The sequence below is a fragment of the Entelurus aequoreus genome, linkage group LG10 (assembly GCF_033978785.1).
Source record: "Entelurus aequoreus isolate RoL-2023_Sb linkage group LG10, RoL_Eaeq_v1.1, whole genome shotgun sequence".
NCBI classification, from domain to species: Eukaryota; Metazoa; Chordata; class Actinopteri; order Syngnathiformes; family Syngnathidae; genus Entelurus; species Entelurus aequoreus.
In genome coordinates this window covers 19,456,738-19,479,111 of record NC_084740.1, presented here as the reverse complement: position 1 = coordinate 19,479,111, position 22,374 = coordinate 19,456,738, and the positions used below count along the sequence as shown (strand labels likewise).

Here is a 22,374-nt window from a genome sequence, read left to right as displayed (position 1 = left end):
CAGATTTATCGATTATCAAATTAGTTGTTAGTTGCAGCCCTAGTTTTAACTAGTGCGATAACGTATCCGCAAGAGGCATAGTTGATTTTTTTCTACGTCAACATCGGCATTTAAATGACAGACATGCTCGCCAATTAGAATTGTTGAGTCTTGTGTTTATTTGTCTATCGCTTTAAACAGGAAGAAAGAGGTCTCACTCATCGCTCTCAGCACCTGAGCGAGTTTATTTAACAGTAGAATGAACTGCAGTGAGTAGGGATGATGTTTGATAAGAAATTATCGAGTTCGAGCCTATTATCGAATCCTCTTATCGACCCGCTTCCTTATCGATTCTCTTATCGAGTCCAGATAGGTTGTTGTATATGGAAAAAAACACAATATTTGGTTTAACAAATCACTTCACATTCTGTACTGCTCGCTACTATAGTATTACCATATCTGAGTTATTGTGCAGAAATGTGAGGAAATAACTACAAATGTGCGCTACATTCGTTAACCGTGTTACAAAAAAGATCAATTAGACTGATACATAATGTTGGATATAGAGAACATACTAACACTTTATTTATTGAGTCAAAAATATTAAAGTTCGATGATTTGGTAAAATTGCAAACAGCTAAAATGATGTGGAATTAAATGATGGAATGGATTAAGTAAAGAAGTTAAACATTGTACTGATATGATCCACTTTAAGAGGTTGTTCAAATGAATAGTGCTTACAAAGTACAAAGAAGAAGAATTATGAGAAATACTTTCAACCTTATTGAAAATAGGATATTCTTCATCTTAGTATATTAATAATGACTGAATTAATTAATTACATATTACAAAACTGTTGTATATACTAATTCACAGATATTTTATTATAAAAAGGTCAGTAAATGATGTATATATTTGTCGGATCATTTAGTTATGTTCTGTTAGTTTTGGACTTCCATAGTTGTTTTGTGCACTTCGGGGGTTTGTTTTAGTCACTATGGTTACTTATGATTTTCACCTGCCTTGTACGCACCTGTTGCTCATCAGAGACTCTATTTAAGCCTGGCTTTTCCGGTCACTTGTCGTGGCTTCATTGTTTGCATTTGCAACAGTTACGTTGGCATTCTGGTTTTCGAGCGCATGATTCCTGTGCTAAAGTTACCTTAGCTTCTAGTATTCCTGTGCTAAGTAAGTTTTTGCTTTAGCTTCTCGTGCGAACGGCACGCTTTCCTTTTGTTTCGTTCCTGTCTGTTGTAATGTGTATGATTTATGAGAAATAAATCATCTCCTACCTGCACGCTTTCGTCTGGAGCCGTCAGTTTTGCGTCCCGGGAGAACGAACCGCAGCACGTTGCACCCCACCGTGACAAATGACTGAGCTACGTGACTTCATTTCTTGTGTTGTCCTACGGGGCATTTCTTGTCGGGACGGGATTTGTTCCCAGGAATTCGAATAAAGAACCAACTCTTTTTCTTTACTATAGTGGTCTCGATAACGGGTACCGGTTCTCAAAAAGGGATTCGAGTCCGAGGACTCGGTTCTTTTCTTATCGAACAACCGGGAAAATCGGTTTCGAGCATCATCCCTAGCAGTGAGCCCTCTTTTCAGTCATTCACAATCTTTGTGTTGGTGGGCAGACAGCGAGACCGCCAGCTTTACCAAACAGGAAAGAGGTATAGAGAGACTCGTTAGTGAGAAGTGCCGCTAAGTAACAACATTTAGGAGAGAAAAAGTCTGATTTGAAACCCAAATGTCCTATTGTGGTAATATTTCAGCTTCAAATCGTATGGGCAACATGAGCCCATCAATACGGACGAAGGAGCAAGAATACCGTGATCACATGATGGCAATAAAAAAAAAAGACTACCCGACCTAGTTTTTCCAATTGAGGAAAAAAATGCAGAGCAGTTTAAGGGCATGATGTAAACAAAAGCTCTGAGTCTGTCTGCATAAACCCAAATATTCTTAAAGTAAATTATTGCATATTGTTCTAATGTGTTGCACCTTGAGACAAGAATGTTGATTGACAGTCTAAAAGTAACAGCTCTTCCTTCACTCGTTATTTTCACAGGTTTATGGATTTATATGTATAAAATGTAAAAATCGCAATTTTGGAGGGAAAAATCGCAATTAGTTTGTTTCTCAAAATTGTGCAGCCCGAGGCTCTTGCTATAAAACATTTTTGGTTCTATAATCGGAGGGCAAAATTGGATCGGAGGAGGTGTAATATTTTGATCAGGACATCCCTATAAATAAATCAAATATTTTTATAAAGCATAAAACACTTCTAAATATATATATATATATATATATATATATATATATATATATATATATATATATATATATATATATATATATATATATATATATATATATATATATATATATATATATATATATATATATATATATATATATATATTTACATAAACATGAAATAACAGCAATTAGTTCCCCTGATGTAGGATTTTTTTTAAACAATTGTATATTTGAAAGCATCCATTAAATAAAGTCAACAAACTAATTTACCTTGGTTAACATATATTCATATCAGACTAGTGTTGTAATGATATGAACATTTTATATCACAGTTATTATTAAGACAGTATTGTTGAATGCGGTCAAAAAGTGCTGAAATCTTTCAACCAAGTTTTATGTAAATGAATAAAAATACATAAATCTACTATTTTAAAGGGTAAATGGGTTATACTTGTGTAGCGCTTTTCTACCTTCAAGGTACTCACACACTGAAGGCGGGAGCTGCCCATCAGGAGCAAGGGTGACGTGTCTTGCTCAAGGACACAACGGACGTAACTAGGATGGCGGAAGCTGGGGATCGAACCAAGAGCCCTGAGGTTCTTGGTTCAATCCCAGAATAAACACTAGATATTGTTCTGCTTTCTTAAGACCCATATTATTTTCTTTGAGTGTTTAAATATGTTTATACTCTTCCATTTTATTTGGTAAAGGTAGGTTTCAGAGCTTAAAATCTGTTCGAAAAACACGCTGGATTTTGACCCTCAAGACTCAACCCCGCGCTCATTGACAGTCGACAGCGCGTTAACTGCCGCCATGTTTGCTAACAGTGTGTTATGATTCTGTCCCTTTAAACTTTCCAGGTGACTTTTTTTCCTTTCCAGCTAACTTCCAGGTGCTGCAGTTGTGTTTATATGATTTGGCTGTCATGGAAAATAGATTTTCTTAAAGGGGAACTGCACTTTTTGGGGGGGAATTTTGCCTATTGTTCACAATCCTTATAAAAGACATTACGGATGTTATTGTTTTTGCATTCTAAATATTAAATAAATGCGATCAAAAGTTTGCTTACAATGGAGCCTGTGGGAGCCTCGCAGAAACATCTAAACATCTCCATTGAGGTTTTATATACATGATGTCAGTATTTATGTAATGTAGTAACGAGCACATTTATAATATTTACGTAATTTGATCATTTTAAGCACACGTGGCGTATTAATTTCAAAAAGGCATCGACATCACAACGTTTGCTTTTTTGGTTATCCTTCATCACTGATTATTACTTATTGCAAACTTTATGAGAGCCAGGAAACATAATAAAACATCACTTACTGTGCAAGGCCTGCTGTCATTAGGATGCCGATTCATATTTCCCATTTAGATGAATAATGTCTCATAATCCTCACAAAGAAAAGGCGTCTTTGCATATAATCACAGCAGTATGATGATTCTGTGTCTACATTAAAACATTCTTGTTCATACTGCATTAATATATGCTCATTTTAAACTTTCATGCAGAGATGGAAATCACAACTAAGTCAATTTACCAAAACTGTATTTATTAAACAGTTATTAAGCAGTGGCACAAACATTCATGTCATTTCAAAACAGAAAGTCCAAGATTGTCGGAGACATTTTACAACAAGCTATGAGTGCACTTTTGTGCATGATGTCACTAAGATGACATATCAAAATAACACTAAATTAAAGTGCACTTTTTGTACAGAACGCCACTACAATAGTTTAAAACAAATAAAGTGCACTTTTTTTGCATGATGTCACACAAGATATTTCAAAAAGTGTAAAATAAAAATGAGCTGCATAATAGGAAATCAAATAGTGTATGTCCTTCACTATGTTGTAGGTTACTGCGGACGTTATCGCCTTCTGTTGTTGACTATTTTTTTCATACGGTGTTGATGTGGAAATGGAAGACGTCAGGCTAAATTGGGTCAGTGCTGGTTGCTTCGACATTTTGTGGGTTTGGTACCGGCCGAGACGTTGACATGCAGAGTTTCAAGCACTCTTCATTCTCTAGCAGGTGACTTTTCAAATTATGCTACAAATTAGAAGTAATGCTACTTTTTGTAGCAACGCTTTTGCCGCATACTTGACATATTACAGTTCTCTGTTCAACATCTTCCCGCTTGAAGCCAAACCACCGCCAGACGATGGACCCCCTGCTGTTTTTCTGGGGAATTAATTCTTCCTTCATTTTTTGCCAGATTCGCACCTTCTCTCTCTCGTATTACCACTCGCACTGCTCCGCTTGCACCACCTGCCACTGCTAACGTAAACCATTCCGCTACCTCTCTGCTCCGCGAGGGCGCATGACGTTGCATGTGCGACAGTATGTGACGTATGTAACAAGGTGCGCTTGTTTTATTTCTCTGTGAGAAGGAGAAACAAGAAAGAGTGAGAAAAGCCTGTAGTGTAATGCCTGCAGCTAAAAGAAACTGCCCTAAGTGTCATATGGCGATGCATTTAAGAATCAATGTACCCAAAAAGGGACAAGCGGTAGAAAATGGATGGATGGATGTACTGGCACACTCCTATTAACCCCAATCACACAGCTACTTAAGATGCAACAGGTAGATAACACACACTCATGGCAACTACTACTACTACTGAAGGATAACAAACAATAACAATGTATTTTCAGCAACTATTTACAAAAAGGTGCCGAAAAATAATTCTTGGAGCAGGAGTCATTCCCGTCGCACAGAGTGCTTCCAGTTTCCCAGCAAGCTTTGCTGTACATGTTTTGTAAAAAGTTGCTAAAATGACGTGTTTATGTGTGGAATTAATGTGGTTTATTATATCCTGTAGCAGTAGTAGTTGCTGTGTGCTTATGTGTCAATGTTGTGCTGTCATTTTGTTTTCACAACGTGGTGTAGTTAGTGATTTGTCTAGTGGGACTCAAGATCGCCACAATATATTCAACTAATGGATGGACCATGGATGGTAATAGGATTAAAAAATGCTTGTAATAAGAATACATTGTATAGAAAATGTATTACACAAAGAACTACGGAGGCAGAAAATAAGTACAAAAAGTATAAAAATAAGAAAATAATATTACAGTCCATTATTAGACAAAAACAAGGAGGGATTACCCCCCAATACTTCTCAGATGGAAACATAAATAATGACAACAAACAAAAGTGTTAGCAACTGCTATGTAATGGAAAAGGAGTAGGATTAAATAAGCTCTGCTTCTTCCTACTCCTTTTCGAACATGTTAAATAGAGAAACTGGAAATTGTGATGTATCATGTTGTATGCTTGCATGTTCCGAATAAACACAAACTCAACTCAACTAATAGCCCACCAGTGTGCATAGGCTGTATTTACACTGTAAAGTTAAGTTAGGGGGTACAAAATATGGTCATGTTGACACGAATAAACACAAACTCAACTCAACTAATAGCCCACCAGTGTGCATAGGCTGTATTTACACTGTAAAGTTAAGCTAGGGGGCACAAAATATGGTCATGTTGACACGTCTGAGGTAAAGAAAATGTTCTTGAGTTTTTAATGTGTAGCCATGACCTGACTTCTTGCACTGCTTTTCACCAGATCCCGCTCCAGCTCACGACAGGGGGGTTCCTCGCGGCGAAGCGTCCGGCGCAGTGGCAGTCACCGGCGCGGCGAGAGTGTCAGTCGCAGTCCCTCGCCGTCCCCCAGCCGTCTCAACCCCAGCCCCTCCCCCGAGCAAAAAGGACCCCCTGTTCCTTCAAAAGCAATTACCGACAAACTAAGAAAGTAAGACCATGAAGGCATCTGATAGAGATGAAATTGTCTTGGTCGTGGCACACGTCCCTCCCCGGCTAACCGCCCATGTCGTCCCTGCAGGCCTGAAACACCGTGTGGTAAAAAGACGGGAGCTGCCAAAGTCAGTAAGAATTTGATCTCGCTGAGGTTTCTTGCTTAAGCCTACTACGCCTCCCTCATCCCTGACAGGCTGACATGGTGTCCACCACATGGGGACAGATACGCCCCTCAAAATAATCATTCTTGTCTTGTTTAGCTCCTCCACCCTTAGCCTCCATCTAACATGACTTCACTGACTTGTGTTGCTCCAGTGCACTTAAAGTGGACTTCAGGTGTTGTGTTGAGTGTGCTTGTTCATATTGTTTACGTGTTCGTAAATATTCTGAGCCAGGTTCTTGTTAGCAACTTGCTGGGTGTGTTCTGGACAAACGTCTGGGCTTGTTTTGAACAAATGAAGTTTTTTAATGTCCTACGGTTTTAAGCGGTGAGATCATTAGGTGAGATTGTCGTTTCCTGTCAATCACTCTGGACGTTTGGCTGCCCTCCTCGCTGCTGCTTCTCCTGGCAGAGAAGAGGAGCTTTGCATACACGCCAGCTCTCAGTTTGAGTTGTGCTCCCGTGTTTGACTTGCCTGCGGTGTTGTGACCTGCAGTTTTTCTTGCCTGGCCAGGTTTGAACAGCCCACTGCTGGGTGTGCCGGCCACAAAATGCCACTGGCTCTTTAGTGAACTCGCTGGACCTGAACTTGCTCTTGTTTCACGTAGCGTACCTCGCTGCTCCCTCAGCTGTCCTGCTGCATTAATCTCCCTTGACACTGTTTGGTGTATTCCAAATTTACTGGACACTTGTGTGGAGGCTCCTGACGCTACCGCCACTAAAGTACTTTGCATACCTGTTGTCTTTCCAACATAATATTCCACAAACACTAGCTCGTGTTAAAAGGGACATTTTCCAAATTGTGTCATAGCACATTTTAAAACAATTTTATCCAGCTGCTAACACTGGTGTCACCCACAGTCCAAGCTGACGCCGCAGGAGAAGCTCAAATTACGCATGCAGAAGGCCCTCAACAAGCAGTGTAAGTGCACAGCAATATGCAGTAGTACCTCAATTTACAAGCTTATTTGTTCTGTGATCGAGCTCTTAACTCAAAACACTTGTACAATCGTCCCTCGTTTATCGCTAATTACTGGTTTACCGGACATGACCGCGATAAATTAAGTTTCCGCAAAGTAGGAATCTTTAATTTTAAAACATAAATGTTCATATGTAGGGCATAAAAACCTGTTTACAACCTTTTAAATACATTTTATAACATTGTGAGAGCCCTCTAGACATGAAAAAATATAATTTTGTCACCTTTACACTCTTTTATTCCAATATAGTAATGCTGCTAAGGCTGAGCCACAGCACTGAACAGTACACTCTGATTAGTTTGGTCTTCTCTAGTGGCCAACACTACTGTATTATTGTTATTTGTAGTTTATTTAGCCATTTTTACTTAGTTAAACTAACAAAAATATAGAGTAGGCTTAAAAAAATCTGCAATGTGGTGAAGCCACAATATTTGAAGCGCGGTGTGGCGAGGGACAACTATCTCAAATCGTCTCCCATTAAAATGAATTGAAATTGGTGATTGGTCCTCCCACAAAACTGCATAATTTTAACATGTAACATGCCTTTAAAAAAAAAAACCCAACATTTTAGATGAAAATATTGTATAAGAACAATACAATATAATATACTTTAAACAACTACAGTAGTTTTATGGAGTCATGTAATAATAATGTACAGTATTTACCTTGGAGAATGGACTTCTATGATATCTCCTTCCAGCTGCTTATCCGTCAAACACACCATCAGCAGCTTCTCCATAGTTTCATGGCAGTAGTACCTCAATTTACAAGCTTATTTGGTCTGTGACCGAGCTCTTAACTCAAAACGCTTGTACAATCGTCCCTCGTTTATCGCTAATTACTGGTTCCGGACATGACCGCGATAAATTAAGTTTCCGCAAAGTAGGAATCTTTCATTTTAAATAAAATATTTATATATATATAGGGCATAAAAACCTGTTTATAACCTTTTAAATACATTTTATAACATTATGAGAGCCCTCTATACATGAAATAACATCATTATTCACCTTTACACTCTTTTATTTCAATATAGTAATGCTGCTAAGGCTGAGCCAATCAGTGGCCACAGCACTGAACTGTACACTCTGATTAGTTTGGTCTTCTCTAGAGGCCAATACTACTGTATTATTGATATTTCTAGTTTATTTAGCCATTTTTACTTCGTTAAACTAGCAAAAATATAGAGTAGGCTTAAAAAAATTAGCAATATTTGAAGCGCGGTGTGGCGAGAGACAACTATCTCAAATCGTCTCCCATTAAAATGAATTGAAACTATCTCAAATCGTCTCCCATTAAAATGAATTGAAATCAATTTATTGGTGATTGGTCCTCCCACAAAACTGCATAATTTTAACATGTAACATGCCTTTTAAAAAGAAAAACAACATTTTAGATAAATATTGTATAAGAACAAGACAATAGAATATACTTTAAACAACTACAGTAGTTTTATGAAGTCATGTAATAATAATAAACAGCATTTACCTTGGAGAATGGACTTCTACGATATCTCCTTCCAGCTGCTTATCCGTCAAACACACCATCAGCAGCTTCTCCATAGTTTCATGGATAAATATTTGCTGTTTAGATATAATTTTAACATCCGTGGCTGGTGTTTTTTTTGGCTATGCTAAAACTGCTTCACCAAGTTCTCTAGCTACATGCTAAGTCATGTTTTTGGGTGTTTTTTATTTTTTATTCGATTAATCTTACTTATCATCCACTTCTTCTCCTCAGCACCGTCTTTCACACTCACTTTCTTCCTTTCCATGGTTGGAAAAACAAAGTTATGGCGATATCTAGCTATAAGCTAATCCTAGCGAGTAAAATCAGATGTTTTGGCCGGCTCTTGCCTGGCATGTGCTACGCCAACTAATGGCGGGAATGCCGGTAACTCAAATTTTTGCTTTCCACTTTAAAACCGCTAAAGCCTTAGTGGATACATGCGTGGACAGCACCTTTTAGCTCTTATTTCCAAAATTGTGTACACTACTGAATTGGGGTCTTATGGCCGCTTATGTGGACACTTATACTGCCATCTGGTGGTGTCAGAAGAGTATAGCATACAATGGAATTTGGGGGAAAAAAGTGTAAAAATTTGAATTAGCATGTCACTAAACATGAAGTACACATTTGTGTACTTATGGACTAAGTACATCATATAAAAAGATGATTCTTAGTTTTTATTGTAATTAGGGTCCAATAAGCCCAAATAGCAAAAATACATTAAAAAAAAGCATGTAAACAAACAACTTGGGCCTTAAGAGGTTAAGCATTGCAATTAGCTAAAGGACGGCTTTTATCTGGAAAAGCTCTTAAGTTGAGGTACCACTGTATTTATATTTTATTAACCCACATATTTTTATTTGTAATATCGGGTTATTTTTCCTCTTGCAGCCAAGGCGGATAAGAAAGCAGCCCAGGTGAAGATCCAACAACAGGAGAATAAACGACAGGTGTGTCGAGTTGAATTTAGTGCAGCAACAACAACAACGGCTCCATTCTCCTCCATTTCCTCTTATTGCTCTGTGGGTATTTTACAGGAGCGAGAGGGAGAACTGCGAGCCATGGCACGCAAGATACGCATGAAGTAAGTGTGTGTGTGTTTTGCGTGTGTGTGTGTGTGTGTGTGTGTGCAGGTGGACTGTTTGGTATTTGAGTGTTTTGCAACCGTCTGACCCCAAGGCTTTCTGTTTAGGGAGCGTGAGCGGCGCGAGAAAGAGCGGGATGAATGGGAGCGACAGTACGGCCGGCAGAGCCACTCGCCCTCTCCCTCCAAATATGGTAAGACTTTGGGGTCTCTCTTTATGGCCAGCAGCTACGTGGAGGCCTCACAAAGCAAAGCTTCATAATTAATGCTTTTCTCTTGACATGAAAAAAAAGGTAGCTGTTGTTGACGTAAACCACCAATGGCCAGTAGTGGGTCATAATTTTAACATTAGTTCAGAATATACTGTATTTTCTGGGCTATATAGAACGTTTTTAAGCCGCACCCACCACATTTTAGAAGAAAAATATATTTGTACATATATTAGCCGCACTGGATTTTAAACCATAGATATAAGTTTAGACGTTTATTTACATACCTTAATTGTTTCCAAAAAGTACCTGTTCACCTACTCTGTGGCCTAGTGTCCGCCCTGAGATCGGTAGGTTGTGAGTTCAAACTCCGGCCGAGTCATACCAAAGACTATAAAAATATGAGCCATTACCTCCCTGCTTGACACTCAGCATCAAGGGTTGGAATTGGGGGTTAAATCACCAAAAAATTATTCCCGGGCGCGGCCACCGCTGCTGCCCACTGTTGCTCGCTGCTCCCCTCACCTCCCAGAAGGTGAACAAGGGGATGGGTCAAATGCAGAGGACAAATTTCACTACACCTAGTGTGTGTGTGACAATCATTGGTACTTTAACTTAACTTTAACTGTACACTGCAGTAAAACGGCTGATCAAACAAAACAGAAGTCATGGTCATGGACCCACTAGCTGTGGAAGCTAGCTCTCCAATCAGATAAACAGACTCAATAACTCCACGGTGAAGTTTTGGTGGATTTACAAAACTGAAACAACACAAAAAGAATGCCATTATAAGTTAATAATACTAACAGACACTTGTAAACGTGTTAGCATATTTGCTAATGCTAACGACGCAAGCTTGATTACATTACGATAGCACGTACAAATGTGCATGAAAACACTCCGACAGACATCACACATGGGACAGTTTAGTAAGTATGAATTGTTTCAGTTGTATAGTAAAACTGACAAACTTTGCTCGGAGGGATGAATGAAGAATCCTTGTGAGCAGAAGCGCTGTGGACAAATTTACTTCTGGCCCGAAACGGGAAGTACATTGTCAACCCGCAGCACCTGCAGTGAGCCGACTCGTCCAAAAGACGGTGCCATAGCTCAAACAATAACACACCTTTTCAATGTCTTGATCAGTGTTCTATGAAAAATATTTGTTGAATACAAAACATTATGGCCATTAATAAAAAATGAAAAACGGATCCCATAGACCCGAACACCACACAAGGGTTAACCCTATGGAAGAAAAATCCATAGATTAGATGCACCGTTTTATAAGCCGCAGGGTACAAAGCGGTGGGGGGAAAAATATCGTCTTATAATTCGAAAAATACGGTATATAATAATACATGCGAATAGCGTACATGCAGTTTTATACTCCATAGTCTCCACTTAGTCGCAGCGGTTACTTTAGTAGCTGCCCGCCGTCTCAGGTTGAATAAAACTAATTATTTTAATTAATGGGTCATATTATCGCGTTAAATTACGATTAATAATAACAGTCCTATTTTAACGCTTTGTTTTTTAATTGAATTAATGTCCTTTTTAATCTCTAATGAGGAACATGCATTGCACCACAAGCTATGAAGAAATGGAGTCACTTTCAGGTGTGTTTTGACCCACATTAAGATGACTTTATCCTATTATAACACATCTGTGCTTTAATACAGTGATATATTACATGTACAATGATGTGTACATGATATTTAAAAGCAGAGCACGCTTACATGGAAGATAATTTAGATTTAATCACCCGTGCGTGTCATAAATCGCACGCTTGCGTCTCTGCTGGTGGACAAAATGAAGCCGATATTTTGTGAATAAACCGCTTCATGTTCGGTCGTTCAATAAGGTTTAAGACATGATATAATGTGCGTTAATGTACCTGTATGCCGTGTTGGGACTAACGCGTTACAAAGAAACGCATTACTGTGACGCCATTAGTTTCGACGGTAACTAGTAGTCTAATGCGTTATTTTTTATATTCAGTAACTCAGTTACAGTTACTACATGATGCGTTACTGCGTTATTTTACGTTATTTTTTTATGTAGTATCGGCTAGAAACGGATGATCTGAGTGTGTTTTATTGGAGAGTTGCAGTGTCGTCCTTCTGATTCTTCCTGTCTCACAACGGGGACAAGAGAAGAGGCGCTGTGTGTGTCATTTCATGACCGAAGCAAAACAATTTTTACACTTTTATACTAAAATAAATACACCTACAACTTATTAAAAAAAACATAGAAAAAACTACCAGCAGCAGTAAAGTTTAGATCCATGAAGGAAAGAGGAAAGTGAATGAATGTTTATAACTGAATACAAATTTGTTTTCTTTTTTTTATTATTTATTTATATGAATTAAGTAACGTTTACGATAACCTTTTTCCAAAACACAATATAGAATGTGAGATATAACAGGATAATGCATAGGTTTATCTTTTTTTTCCCTTTAAAATGCTTACAAAAAAGTGGGACCCCAAAAATTTACTGTAGGATCCCATTTTTATGACTTGATGGGGTCCCTGGGACCCCATTTTGAAAATTCCTAGCGCTGATCAACAGATTGTATTATTCTCCTGTGCAATAACAGTACTGAAATGAAGGCTAAAAGGGCATTAATGGGAGCTTTAAAAAAAAAAAGAAGAAGAAAATAAGTAACTAAATAGTTACTTCTCACAGTAACACATTACTTTTTGGTGTAAGTAACTGAGTTAGTAACTGAGTTACTTTTGAAATAAAGTAACTAGTAACTGTAACTAGTTACTGGTTTTCAGTAACTAACCCAACACTGCCTGTATGAGACATACTGCTTGTAATTGACAATCAGGAAAGTCAATCAAAGCCAACATTTTTTTCTGATCAGTTTTACAAAGTTAAACATGTTATTGTGACAAATGTAAACATGTATTTTTTAAAGATTAAGATTAAAGTACCAATGATTGTCACACACACACTAGATGTGGTGAAATTTGTCCTCTGCATTTGTCCCATCCCCTTGGGGAGCAGTGGGCAGCAGCGGCGCCGCGCCCGGGAATCATTTTGGTGATTTAACCCCCAACTCCAACCCTTTGTTGCTGAGTGCCAAGCAGGGAGGTTATTGTTAAATCTGTTCTCCTAATCCTTTGGGATTCTCTAAATGTTATGAATCTTATAGGTCCTATGACCCAAAAAGGGTCTCAGCCATTAAAGTCTTAAAAGTAACTCATAGATGTTTTTTTTTTTTTTTTACTTTTCAGTGCTTAAAGCTCCAGATCAGGGGTGTCGAACTCATTTTAGCTCAAGGCCGTGTGGAGGAAAATCTATTCCCGCGTGGGCCGGACGTGTAAAATCATGGAATAATAACTTAAAAATACAACTTCAGATTGTTTTCTTTGTTTTACTTCGGCCCAAAATAGAACAAGCACATTTGGAAAATGTACATATCACAAATAATCTTCTTGACAAAACACTTCTATAGTAAAATTCTGAGGAAAAAATTGGTGCAGTTTCAAAAACAAAATGATCTTAGACTTAATGTCAGTTTATCTACAAAGCTATTCAACTTTAAGTCACAGCCCATCTAGGATTGAACAAAAAATCTAAATAAAAACTCTTCTCGGTATCAACTACCTCACTGTTAATTTCCACATAACCCTGTGCTAAGTCAACAAACCATACAAACTGAGGTAGAAACTATTCAAGAGGGTTGAGTTACTCCCTGCCTTCTAGGCATAATGTGTATTGATAGAAAAATAAAAGCTGTGCAATGTGTGAACAATTTCAACAAACCCAAATAAAAACTTAAAAGACAGACAGTATTGCAGTAAACCACACACTGTTCACTTTTTTTACATTTGCACAGAAGACAATCATTTTCACAGAACTATATCAATGTGCAGTGTGTCATGCAACATTTTAAGTGGGGTTACTTATTGTTTATTTTACTCCTGTTTGTCTTACATTGCGTGTACCTCTTGCTTAATATACTTGCTCGCCCCGGTATAAACTATTTGCTTCCCTAACAGAATTGCTATTGCGACATCCAGTGGACACATTTAGAACAGCAGCTTTTTAAATTAAAAAATGCAGCTCAATTTTGCACTAAGCAAACTTATCTCGCCCACGGGCCGCATGTTTGACAAACCTGCTCTAGATCAACTTCAGATCTATCCGTTGATATAAAGTGTTTTTAAAAATATGTTTTGCCCCTTTATAAAATTAAAAAAGTCAATATTTGATGTGAAATAGTTGGAGCCTTAAATAGGTCAATACTTCAAATCAGCATTAGTTTTGATTCATAATAATGATTTGAGCATTGACCGTACATAAAAACATTATAAGACCTTTGGACCCTTGAGTGTCCCACTCATAAGTGGGGAAAAGTAAATCATATCCATATATTACTATTGTTTTTTTTACTGACAAAGTTTAAATCTGTAGAGCAACTTCAAATCTATCCATTTATACATATTTTCCCTTTTTGTCAAAGAAAATCCTTGTTTGTATGGCATAAACAAAATTTATACAATATTTTCCCTCCAAAAACTCAGAATTCAAATATTTGATGTGAAGTAGTTGGAGCCTTTCATAGATCAATAATTTACAACAACATTGATTTTGATTCATTATAATTGTTTGGACATACATCCAAAATTACATTATAAGACACTTGGAACCTTGTGGGTCCTTCTCATAAAAGTGTTAAAAGTAAATCGCTTAATTCTCGATATCGACGTCAGATCTATCTGTTGATATCAAAGATTTTGTACATTTTTGTCCGTTTATATGTAGTATGCTTTTTTTGTCAAAGAAAACAGATTTTTATAGAGCAAAATATGCAATATTTCTTTCCCCCAATTTTTTTTTTAAATGAAACATTTGCTATGAGGTCAAACGTTGATTTTGATGTGATTAAACTGTCTCAATAAAAATATAACAATAACGACGTAACAATAACAATATATCAATAACAGTATCAACACAATTCCATTGACAATATCAATGTAAAAATAACAAAAGAACAATACCAATAACAATAGCAGTAACCTTTTGTGCCATTCTATGTGGGTATGTTTGTGAAAACCATAAAGGCATTGTAACATTAAATGCCTTCCATATTATAAAAAAGGGTTTGGGGCCACTTCCGGGACCTGTTCCTGCAGGAGGAGGTGGAACAAGGATTTTTGCTGGATTTTTTTTTGAGGTGCAACAAACCTGCAAAAAAAGATTTAGATGATGTCAGATTGCATCATATAACAAATCTTCTTTTATAAACCTGGATGAACACAAAAACAAAGAACATTCCACTTATTTAAAAAATCATAATAAGTGACAGCATTTGTGCGACACCAAAATGTAAATATGAATGCCAAATGTAAATTATACCTAAGTTGTGCTTACCTGATTGAATTTTTTCCCCCAGGATCTTGAAACTCATGCGAGCGTTCAGGTTGCATGAGTCTGGCTGCTGTCATGGTTATTAATTGGCTGAAAACTTCAAACCTCAAAACAAACACTCTGCCACACCACCAATGAGAGAAGAGAGGGGCTAATTAGACTGTCTCTTATTGGTTGAGTGGTAAAACATGTTTTTATGAAGCTGCAGCAGAGCATCTCTGATCTTCAGATCAAACGGGCTGTCAGGACTTGGTTGATTTGGTGTAGTGTCAGACATGCATACATGAAATATGTTAATATTTGCACGTATTTGCAATGTTTTTTTACATGAATAATTGCATGCTCTTGCAGCTTTCTACATACAACGTCTTACAGATAAAAGCCACACTTATGTATGTGGCTCAAATGTTTCAGTGCACGCACATACTAAAATGTTGTATACACATCCACACAACTCTTATGTCACTACCAACTCGCTAACATTGTTCTACCACATATAGGCTATTAGCAGATTCAAAATGTGCCTCTAATTTGAATAATAAGTACTGTATGGAAAGTAGTATGTAGTGGTTGAGGTGTCAAATTACACTTCTAATAGGATTTGCGCGTATTTTAAAGAGAAATGCTTTGATTAATTTGGTTTTCATGCAAAATACATTATAGAATAACAGATTTACAGTATATCGAAAAATGGGGGTTATAAAGGGAGTCAACAAAAAGGGTCCTCATGCCTATAATGTCGTCCAACTGGATAGCCCACGCTAAAAATAACTTTGCAAAGAACGGACAATGCAAATTTTGAGATGAACTCCTGTGGCCATATTTCATCCCACTAACTTTTCCAAATGAAAATTCTGTTGCATGTCAGCTTCAAAAGCAAAAAAAAAGGACCCGAAAAGGTGACATACTGTCATTGAAGGCTTTGTTTTATTGATTAGATATTATCTGAAGTAGAGGAAAAGCAAGAAGTTCAACATTCAATACTCAGAAAAGTGTTTTTACTGTCTTTATGTGTTAATTTCAACACCTTATATCAGGCCTGGGGAATTATTTTGACTCGGGGGGCCAAATTTAGTGGAAAAAAATGCGTCTGGGGTACGACACACACACACACACATATTTACATAAGATGTGAAAATCTGCTGTACAGTATGTGTGCTTGGGTCCTATTTTTAGGAACACTAATACAAAACCTCATAATAATGTCTGATTGAAAGCTAAAAACGTTATGACAGACTGCCTTAAAAAACGGAATAGAATTGTAATTTTTTTTTTTACTGAATGAGACACCCAGAATGTACATGAAAATAAAGAATGTGGGATTTACAATATTAGCTATGAAGGATAAAACACTGAATATTGACAACATATGAACCTCACACCCCCTCTCCATCCACATATTTTACAATCAAGCGAAACGCAACAAAAATGCAACAAACACAGCGAAATATGAACGCGAAGGGTAAAAAACCCACCTACAATCTGATATATGTGATACATCACTAAGCTTTAGAACTTCGTTGTAAAAATCTCCTTCCACGTCTGTCCCTGACACCCACATTTCAGGCTCTGGAAACACTCTGTGGAAACGCTCCCCACCCACACTGCTTGGTGCATCCTCTGAGCTGCTGTGACTTACATTACCATATTAACTAATTAGATGACCATATTAACTAATTAGATGACCATAGTAACTAATTAGATGACCATAGTAACTAGTATATAATGCAAAAGTGCCAAGCATTGAAGTACTTAGTATACCGTAGTTGAAGACTTACGGTCATTAGAAAACATCACTGCACATCATAATGGCAGCTACACTTTACATCTTAAACATCTAAAATAATTATTAGGGAATGTCCAGAGGGCCACATGGAAAAGCTTAACGGGCCTCATGTGGCCCCCGGGCCTTAATTTACCCAGATCTGCTGTATATGGACCTGATGTCTTATTTGAGTCAATCAGACTGCATCTGCTAAAAACAATAAATCATTTTGTAAAGTCACTTTATTGGTTGAATATCAATCTTTAAAATGTAATGAATTTAAATGGAAAATATCAAGTTGAGGCTTTTTCTTAGCATTTTTAGGTGAAATGAATAAATACATTAATTAATTATGGATCATGATTAATTGATCGCTCATTTTTTTTGGTGGCTTGACAGCTGTAGTTTTATTGTCCAACAGGCAGGGAAAGTGAATACTGAGCCCCCTTGTGTTGTTTTGGTTTGCTGGTGTGTCCTTCTTTTCAGAGGGATTTGTGTTTAGGACTTTTGCAATTTATTCTTTTAGCGCCAGCGAGCCCAACGTCTGACGCGCCGGCTTCCCGTGACAGTTTTACGAGGTCCTTCTTGTGGTGTGCTTGTGTTTTGATGGCAGTTCTCCCTCTCTCTCTTTTTCTCTCTCTCTCTCTCTCTCTCTCTCTGTGCTCTTCTTGTCCCTCAGGCCGAGATTCCAGCTCATCCAGAAGGTATGCAAGAACTCCTCTTCCTCTTCATTGCCAAGCAACTCTTATTTTCATTTTTTTTTTCCACTGTTTATTCATGAGTCAGCACCGCCGTTGTATAATCACGGTTTATTAAAATGACAATGGAGGTATTTGCTAATTACACCAGCATTTAAAACAATAAGAGCATTGCCACAAGTGTATTTTTTTAGCATGTTGCGACTTTTTTTAATTTTTGTCATGTGTCGGTGAATGCAACCGAACACTTAGAGAACTCATTAGCGTGGAATCTGCCAATGATTATCTTTCATTCTGACCTTTTTGTTTCCTTTGTTTTTGTTCTAGGAGGTCTCGCTCTCGTTCTCGCTCCTGTTCCCGCTCCAGCTCTCGCTCCAGGAGTCCGTACAGCCGATACTGACCAGACCTGTTGAAATAATGGAAGTCATTGGCGCAAACGATAAAGCAGAAGATTCTGTAGGACGTGGCGGTAACGTTGTTGACGAACACATCTGCACCTCAAACAAGTTATTGCCAACTTTGACCTCCTTGCTAATTTCTCCTTTTTCGCTGTCAACTGCTGCAGGTTATTAAACTGGTTTGTTGTTTTTTTGACCTTTGCATGCAGTCATTACGTTTTTCTTTCTGAACAATTCCTTGAAGAGACTCATATTTCCGAACGGGGTTTGTCAAATTAAGCACCTTGCCTTTGGCTTAAACGTCTTCCTCCCTAACACCCGACAAAACATTTTTACAAGGAATCTAACCCCGATTTAATGAGATCCTTAATTGCTCTTTTTCTAAACCTGTCTGCTGGCACATCCAAATAAAAGTGATCATGAAACAAAATGAAGATTTATCTACATATTGTCTTTTTTTTTCAATCCAACGTATATCTAGCTTATCTTTATTTTTATTCAGTCCAAGCTTGTCATATCTGATTTTATTGGAATTTACAAATCGTTTTTGCCTGTGAAAATTCTCATTCAATGGGAGTTATTGAAATAATCAGTTCCAGGGTCTAACTCTTCATCACAAGGTATAATATATACAAATGTAAAATAAAAGGTGAAGATCTTGATAATAAAACATGTCCCTTTTCAAATCAGCATAAAAAGAATTGAACCATAGTAAATTATGTCCTGCTCTAACTTAAGTCTTACTGCTTTTGAATGTGGAACTTCCTGTGTATAATCTGCTCGACCAGGGGGTCCCCAAACTACAGCCCGCGGGCCAGATACAGCACGCCAGCGTCCAAAATCCGGCCCGCAGACTTTTTTTTTTTTTTAAATCTGTCCTTTCTAATCCATTTTCTACCGCTTGTTACTCTCGGGGTCTCCGAGCCACTCACGCAAATCATATTGTCTAAAAATGCGTTTCCCCATCGATAACGTGACACATAGGCGCCAATCTACATTTCTGCCAGTGAGTGCTCGGTGTGTGTGTGCTTGGTGGGGAAAAAGAATTTGCCATCAATCCCACGTGGGTGCTCGGGCCCCGAAGCACCCACAGGATCAGCGCCTATGACGTGACATCATCACGATCGCACCGCAGTGTCGGGCTAGTGCGCGCTCTTTCGGTCAATTCGTGTGTGAGGAATATATATATATATATATACTGTATATGTGGAGGGGGGCATGGTCTGCGGGCCTGCCGCGGAGCGGGGTGTATAAGGACCGGCCTCAAAGACAGCGGCAGGTGAGTAGATTGATTAATAGGAGCAAAGAGTGGCTATTTTGAAGAAAATAGAATATAAAAAATGTTTTCAGTTATTTCACCTTACATAACTCCACATGTGTTCATTCATAGTTTTGATGTGACAATCTACAATGTAAATAGTCATGAAAATAAAGAATACACATTGAATGTGAAGGTGTGTCCAAACTTTTGGCCTGTACTCTACTTTAGAGTAGTCATGGTACAGCCGGTATAGCGTCATTATCTACTAAAAATGAGACAACACACAGCTAACAGCTGGCAACACAAGTGTGTCTTGTACAGTCGCGTCATGGTTTGCATGAGTGTTCCCGGTAATGGGGAGCTGTGGTTCATTGAGGGGAAGTAAGATTTCCAACATGTACTTGTGACATTATCCTTACTAAATATGAACTTATATTGCAGAAACGAGTGAGTAAATCTATACTGCCATACAAGCCGTACACTGACTACTCTAAAGTATGTACACGCATGAGGCAAGGCGGGTGTGGCGTCTTGCCCAGGGACACCACAGCTGTGACTGGGATAGAGAACGCGGGGTTTCGAACTGCCAACCCTCTGGTTTTTGGATGACCCGCGACTGTTGTTGAGCCAAAACGTCCTATACTATATATATATATACTATACTGTCCCACAAGGGTGTTTAATGCATTAGGACGTGTAGTGAAGCCTGCTTTTTTAATTTTATTCTTTTTTACAATGTCCTCTGTGAAGTGGGGGCTCATTTAACTACAGTAGATGGGAGTAGGTCATGAAAATCCATAAGGGAATTCAGTGACATTGCAAAATAGGGGATAGAGATAGAGAAAGCTGGGTTTCGAACTGCCAACCCTCTGGTTTTTGGATGACCCGCCACCACCGAGCCCCTACCGCCCCCGAAGTACTGTAGTTGAGCCATAGTATACCTTTTTTTTTTTTTTTTAATTACAAAGCTGTCATCTGTGAAGTGGGGGCTCATTTAGCTACAGTAGGTGTGAGCCAAAGAGAGTAGGTCAAGAAAATCCGTTTTTATCAAATCTAAAATGACTGTTTTGATCTTCAGCTGCTTTAAGACTAAATCGACTCCAGTAAGTAAGTAAGTGAGTTCAAACCCCGGCCGAGTCATACCAAAGACTACAAAAATGGGAGCCATTACCTCCCTGCTTGGCCTGAGCATCAAGGGCGGTATGGCGTGGTGGGTAGAGCGCCCGTGTCAGAAACCTGAGGGTTGCAGATTCGCTCCCCGCCTCTTACCATGCCGTTGTGTCCTTGGGCAGGACACTTCACCCTTGCCCCCGGTGCCGCTCACACCGGTGAATGAATGTTGAATGAATGATAGGTGGTGGTCGGAGGGGCCGTAGGCGCAAATTGGCAGCCACGCTTCCGTCAGTCTACCCCAGGGCAGCTGTAGCTACGAAAGTAGCTTACCACCACCAGGTGTGTATGAATGATGGGTTTTTAACATGTAAAGCGACTTTGGGTACTTAGAAAAGCGCTATATAAATCCCAGGTATTATTATTAAGGGTTGGAATTGGGGGTTAAACCACCAAAAATGATTCCCGGGCGCGACCACCGCTGCTGCTCACTGCTCCCCTCACCTCCAAGGGTGATGGGTCAAATGCAGCAATAATTTCGCCACACCTCGTGTGTGTGTGACAATCAAGTTAACTTTAACTTTAACAATTCATCTAAAACAACAGGGGCAAAATCATACAAAGGATACAAAGTGGATTAAAATAGATAATTAAAAGGTGCATTAACTAAAAGCTTTACGAAAAAGAGAAGTTTTCAAATGTTTCTTCAAAGTGTCAAAACAGTCAAGATCACGGAGGGACTGGTGCAAGTTGTTCCAGAGTCTGTTGAGCTATATAGCCTGGAATGTCAGGTCTACATGGGTTTTAAAACCAGTTTTGGGGATCTTTAGAAGACCCTGGCCTGAAGACCCTGAAGAGTAGGGGCACAGCAAGTCAGTGATGTACTGAGGGGCCCCACCATGCAATGCACGGAATGTCTGGACTAAAATTTTAAACTCAATGCGGATTTTAACTGGAAGCCAATGAAGACTGGATCAAACGGGGGTGATACGGACTGTTCTGGGTGCATCGGCCCAAAGTCTGGCAACCGCATTTTGTACAGTCTGAAGTCTCTTCAGCGTTGACTTGTTGAAAAGAGTGAAGAGAGAATTGCAATAGTCAATGCAAGACGGAATGAACGCGTGAATGATCATTTCCAGATCCAATTTTGACGACAAATTTCTCACTTTCGAAATATTTCTGAGATCATTAAAACAGTTTTTGGTCAGTTGACGACAGTGACCCTCTATTGTGTTTACATGCATTTGTATTTGGTAAAAAAAAAACAAGAATAAAGGAAATGCAATTGAAGGAAAGCAGAAGTGAACGTTGATTGCCCGGAGACACCTGCTGTGCACCTTAAATAGTAGTTCCTCTGAAACACAAAACCATTATTTGTTTCCATTTCATTACTAAACGAGCCAATCGTTTCTTCAATGGCACGCTAGTGTGCCGTGAGATACAGTCTGGTGTAATTATAGTCTGCAAATAATGTGCCGTTGTTGAGTGTCGGTGCTGTCTAGAGCTCGGCAGAGTAACCATGTAATACTCTTCCATATCAGTTGGTGGCAGCAGGTAACAAATTGCTTTGTAAACGTCGTATCTAATGCTTAAATCAAAAATAAACAAAAGCCGAGTGCTCCTAAAAAAGGCATTAAAGCTTGGGGATGGCTAAGGAAAACAAAACTAAAACTGAACTGGCTACAAAGTAAACAAAATCAGAATGCTGGACGAGAGCAAAGACTTACAGTGTGTGGAGCAGACGGCGTCCACAAAGTACATCCGTACATGACATGACAATCAGCAATGTCCACACAAAGAAGGATAGCG

General features: G+C 38.5%; 1 protein-coding gene across 2 annotated transcripts in view; it reads left to right on the top strand.

The window, feature by feature from the left end:
- Positions 1-18,617, top strand: part of clasrp (CLK4-associating serine/arginine rich protein) — a 35,082-nt gene extending 16,465 nt beyond the window's left edge. Inside the window, exons 14-21 of one of the 2 annotated variants that reach the window (XM_062060246.1) lie at positions 5,818-6,003; positions 6,094-6,133; positions 7,030-7,090; positions 9,549-9,607; positions 9,695-9,741; positions 9,850-9,935; positions 17,778-17,802; positions 18,124-18,617. In XM_062060246.1, coding sequence (XP_061916230.1) covers positions 5,818-6,003; positions 6,094-6,133; positions 7,030-7,090; positions 9,549-9,607; positions 9,695-9,741; positions 9,850-9,935; positions 17,778-17,802; positions 18,124-18,196 — 577 coding nt within the window. In that variant the 3' untranslated portion in view covers positions 18,197-18,617. Of the gene's footprint in view, positions 1-5,817; positions 6,004-6,093; positions 6,138-7,029; positions 7,091-9,548; positions 9,608-9,694; positions 9,742-9,849; positions 9,936-17,777; positions 17,803-18,123 lie in introns of those variants that run through there. The other variant, XR_009827452.1, reaches the window with a different exon arrangement.
- The last annotated feature ends 3,757 nt before the right edge of the window (positions 18,618-22,374 follow it).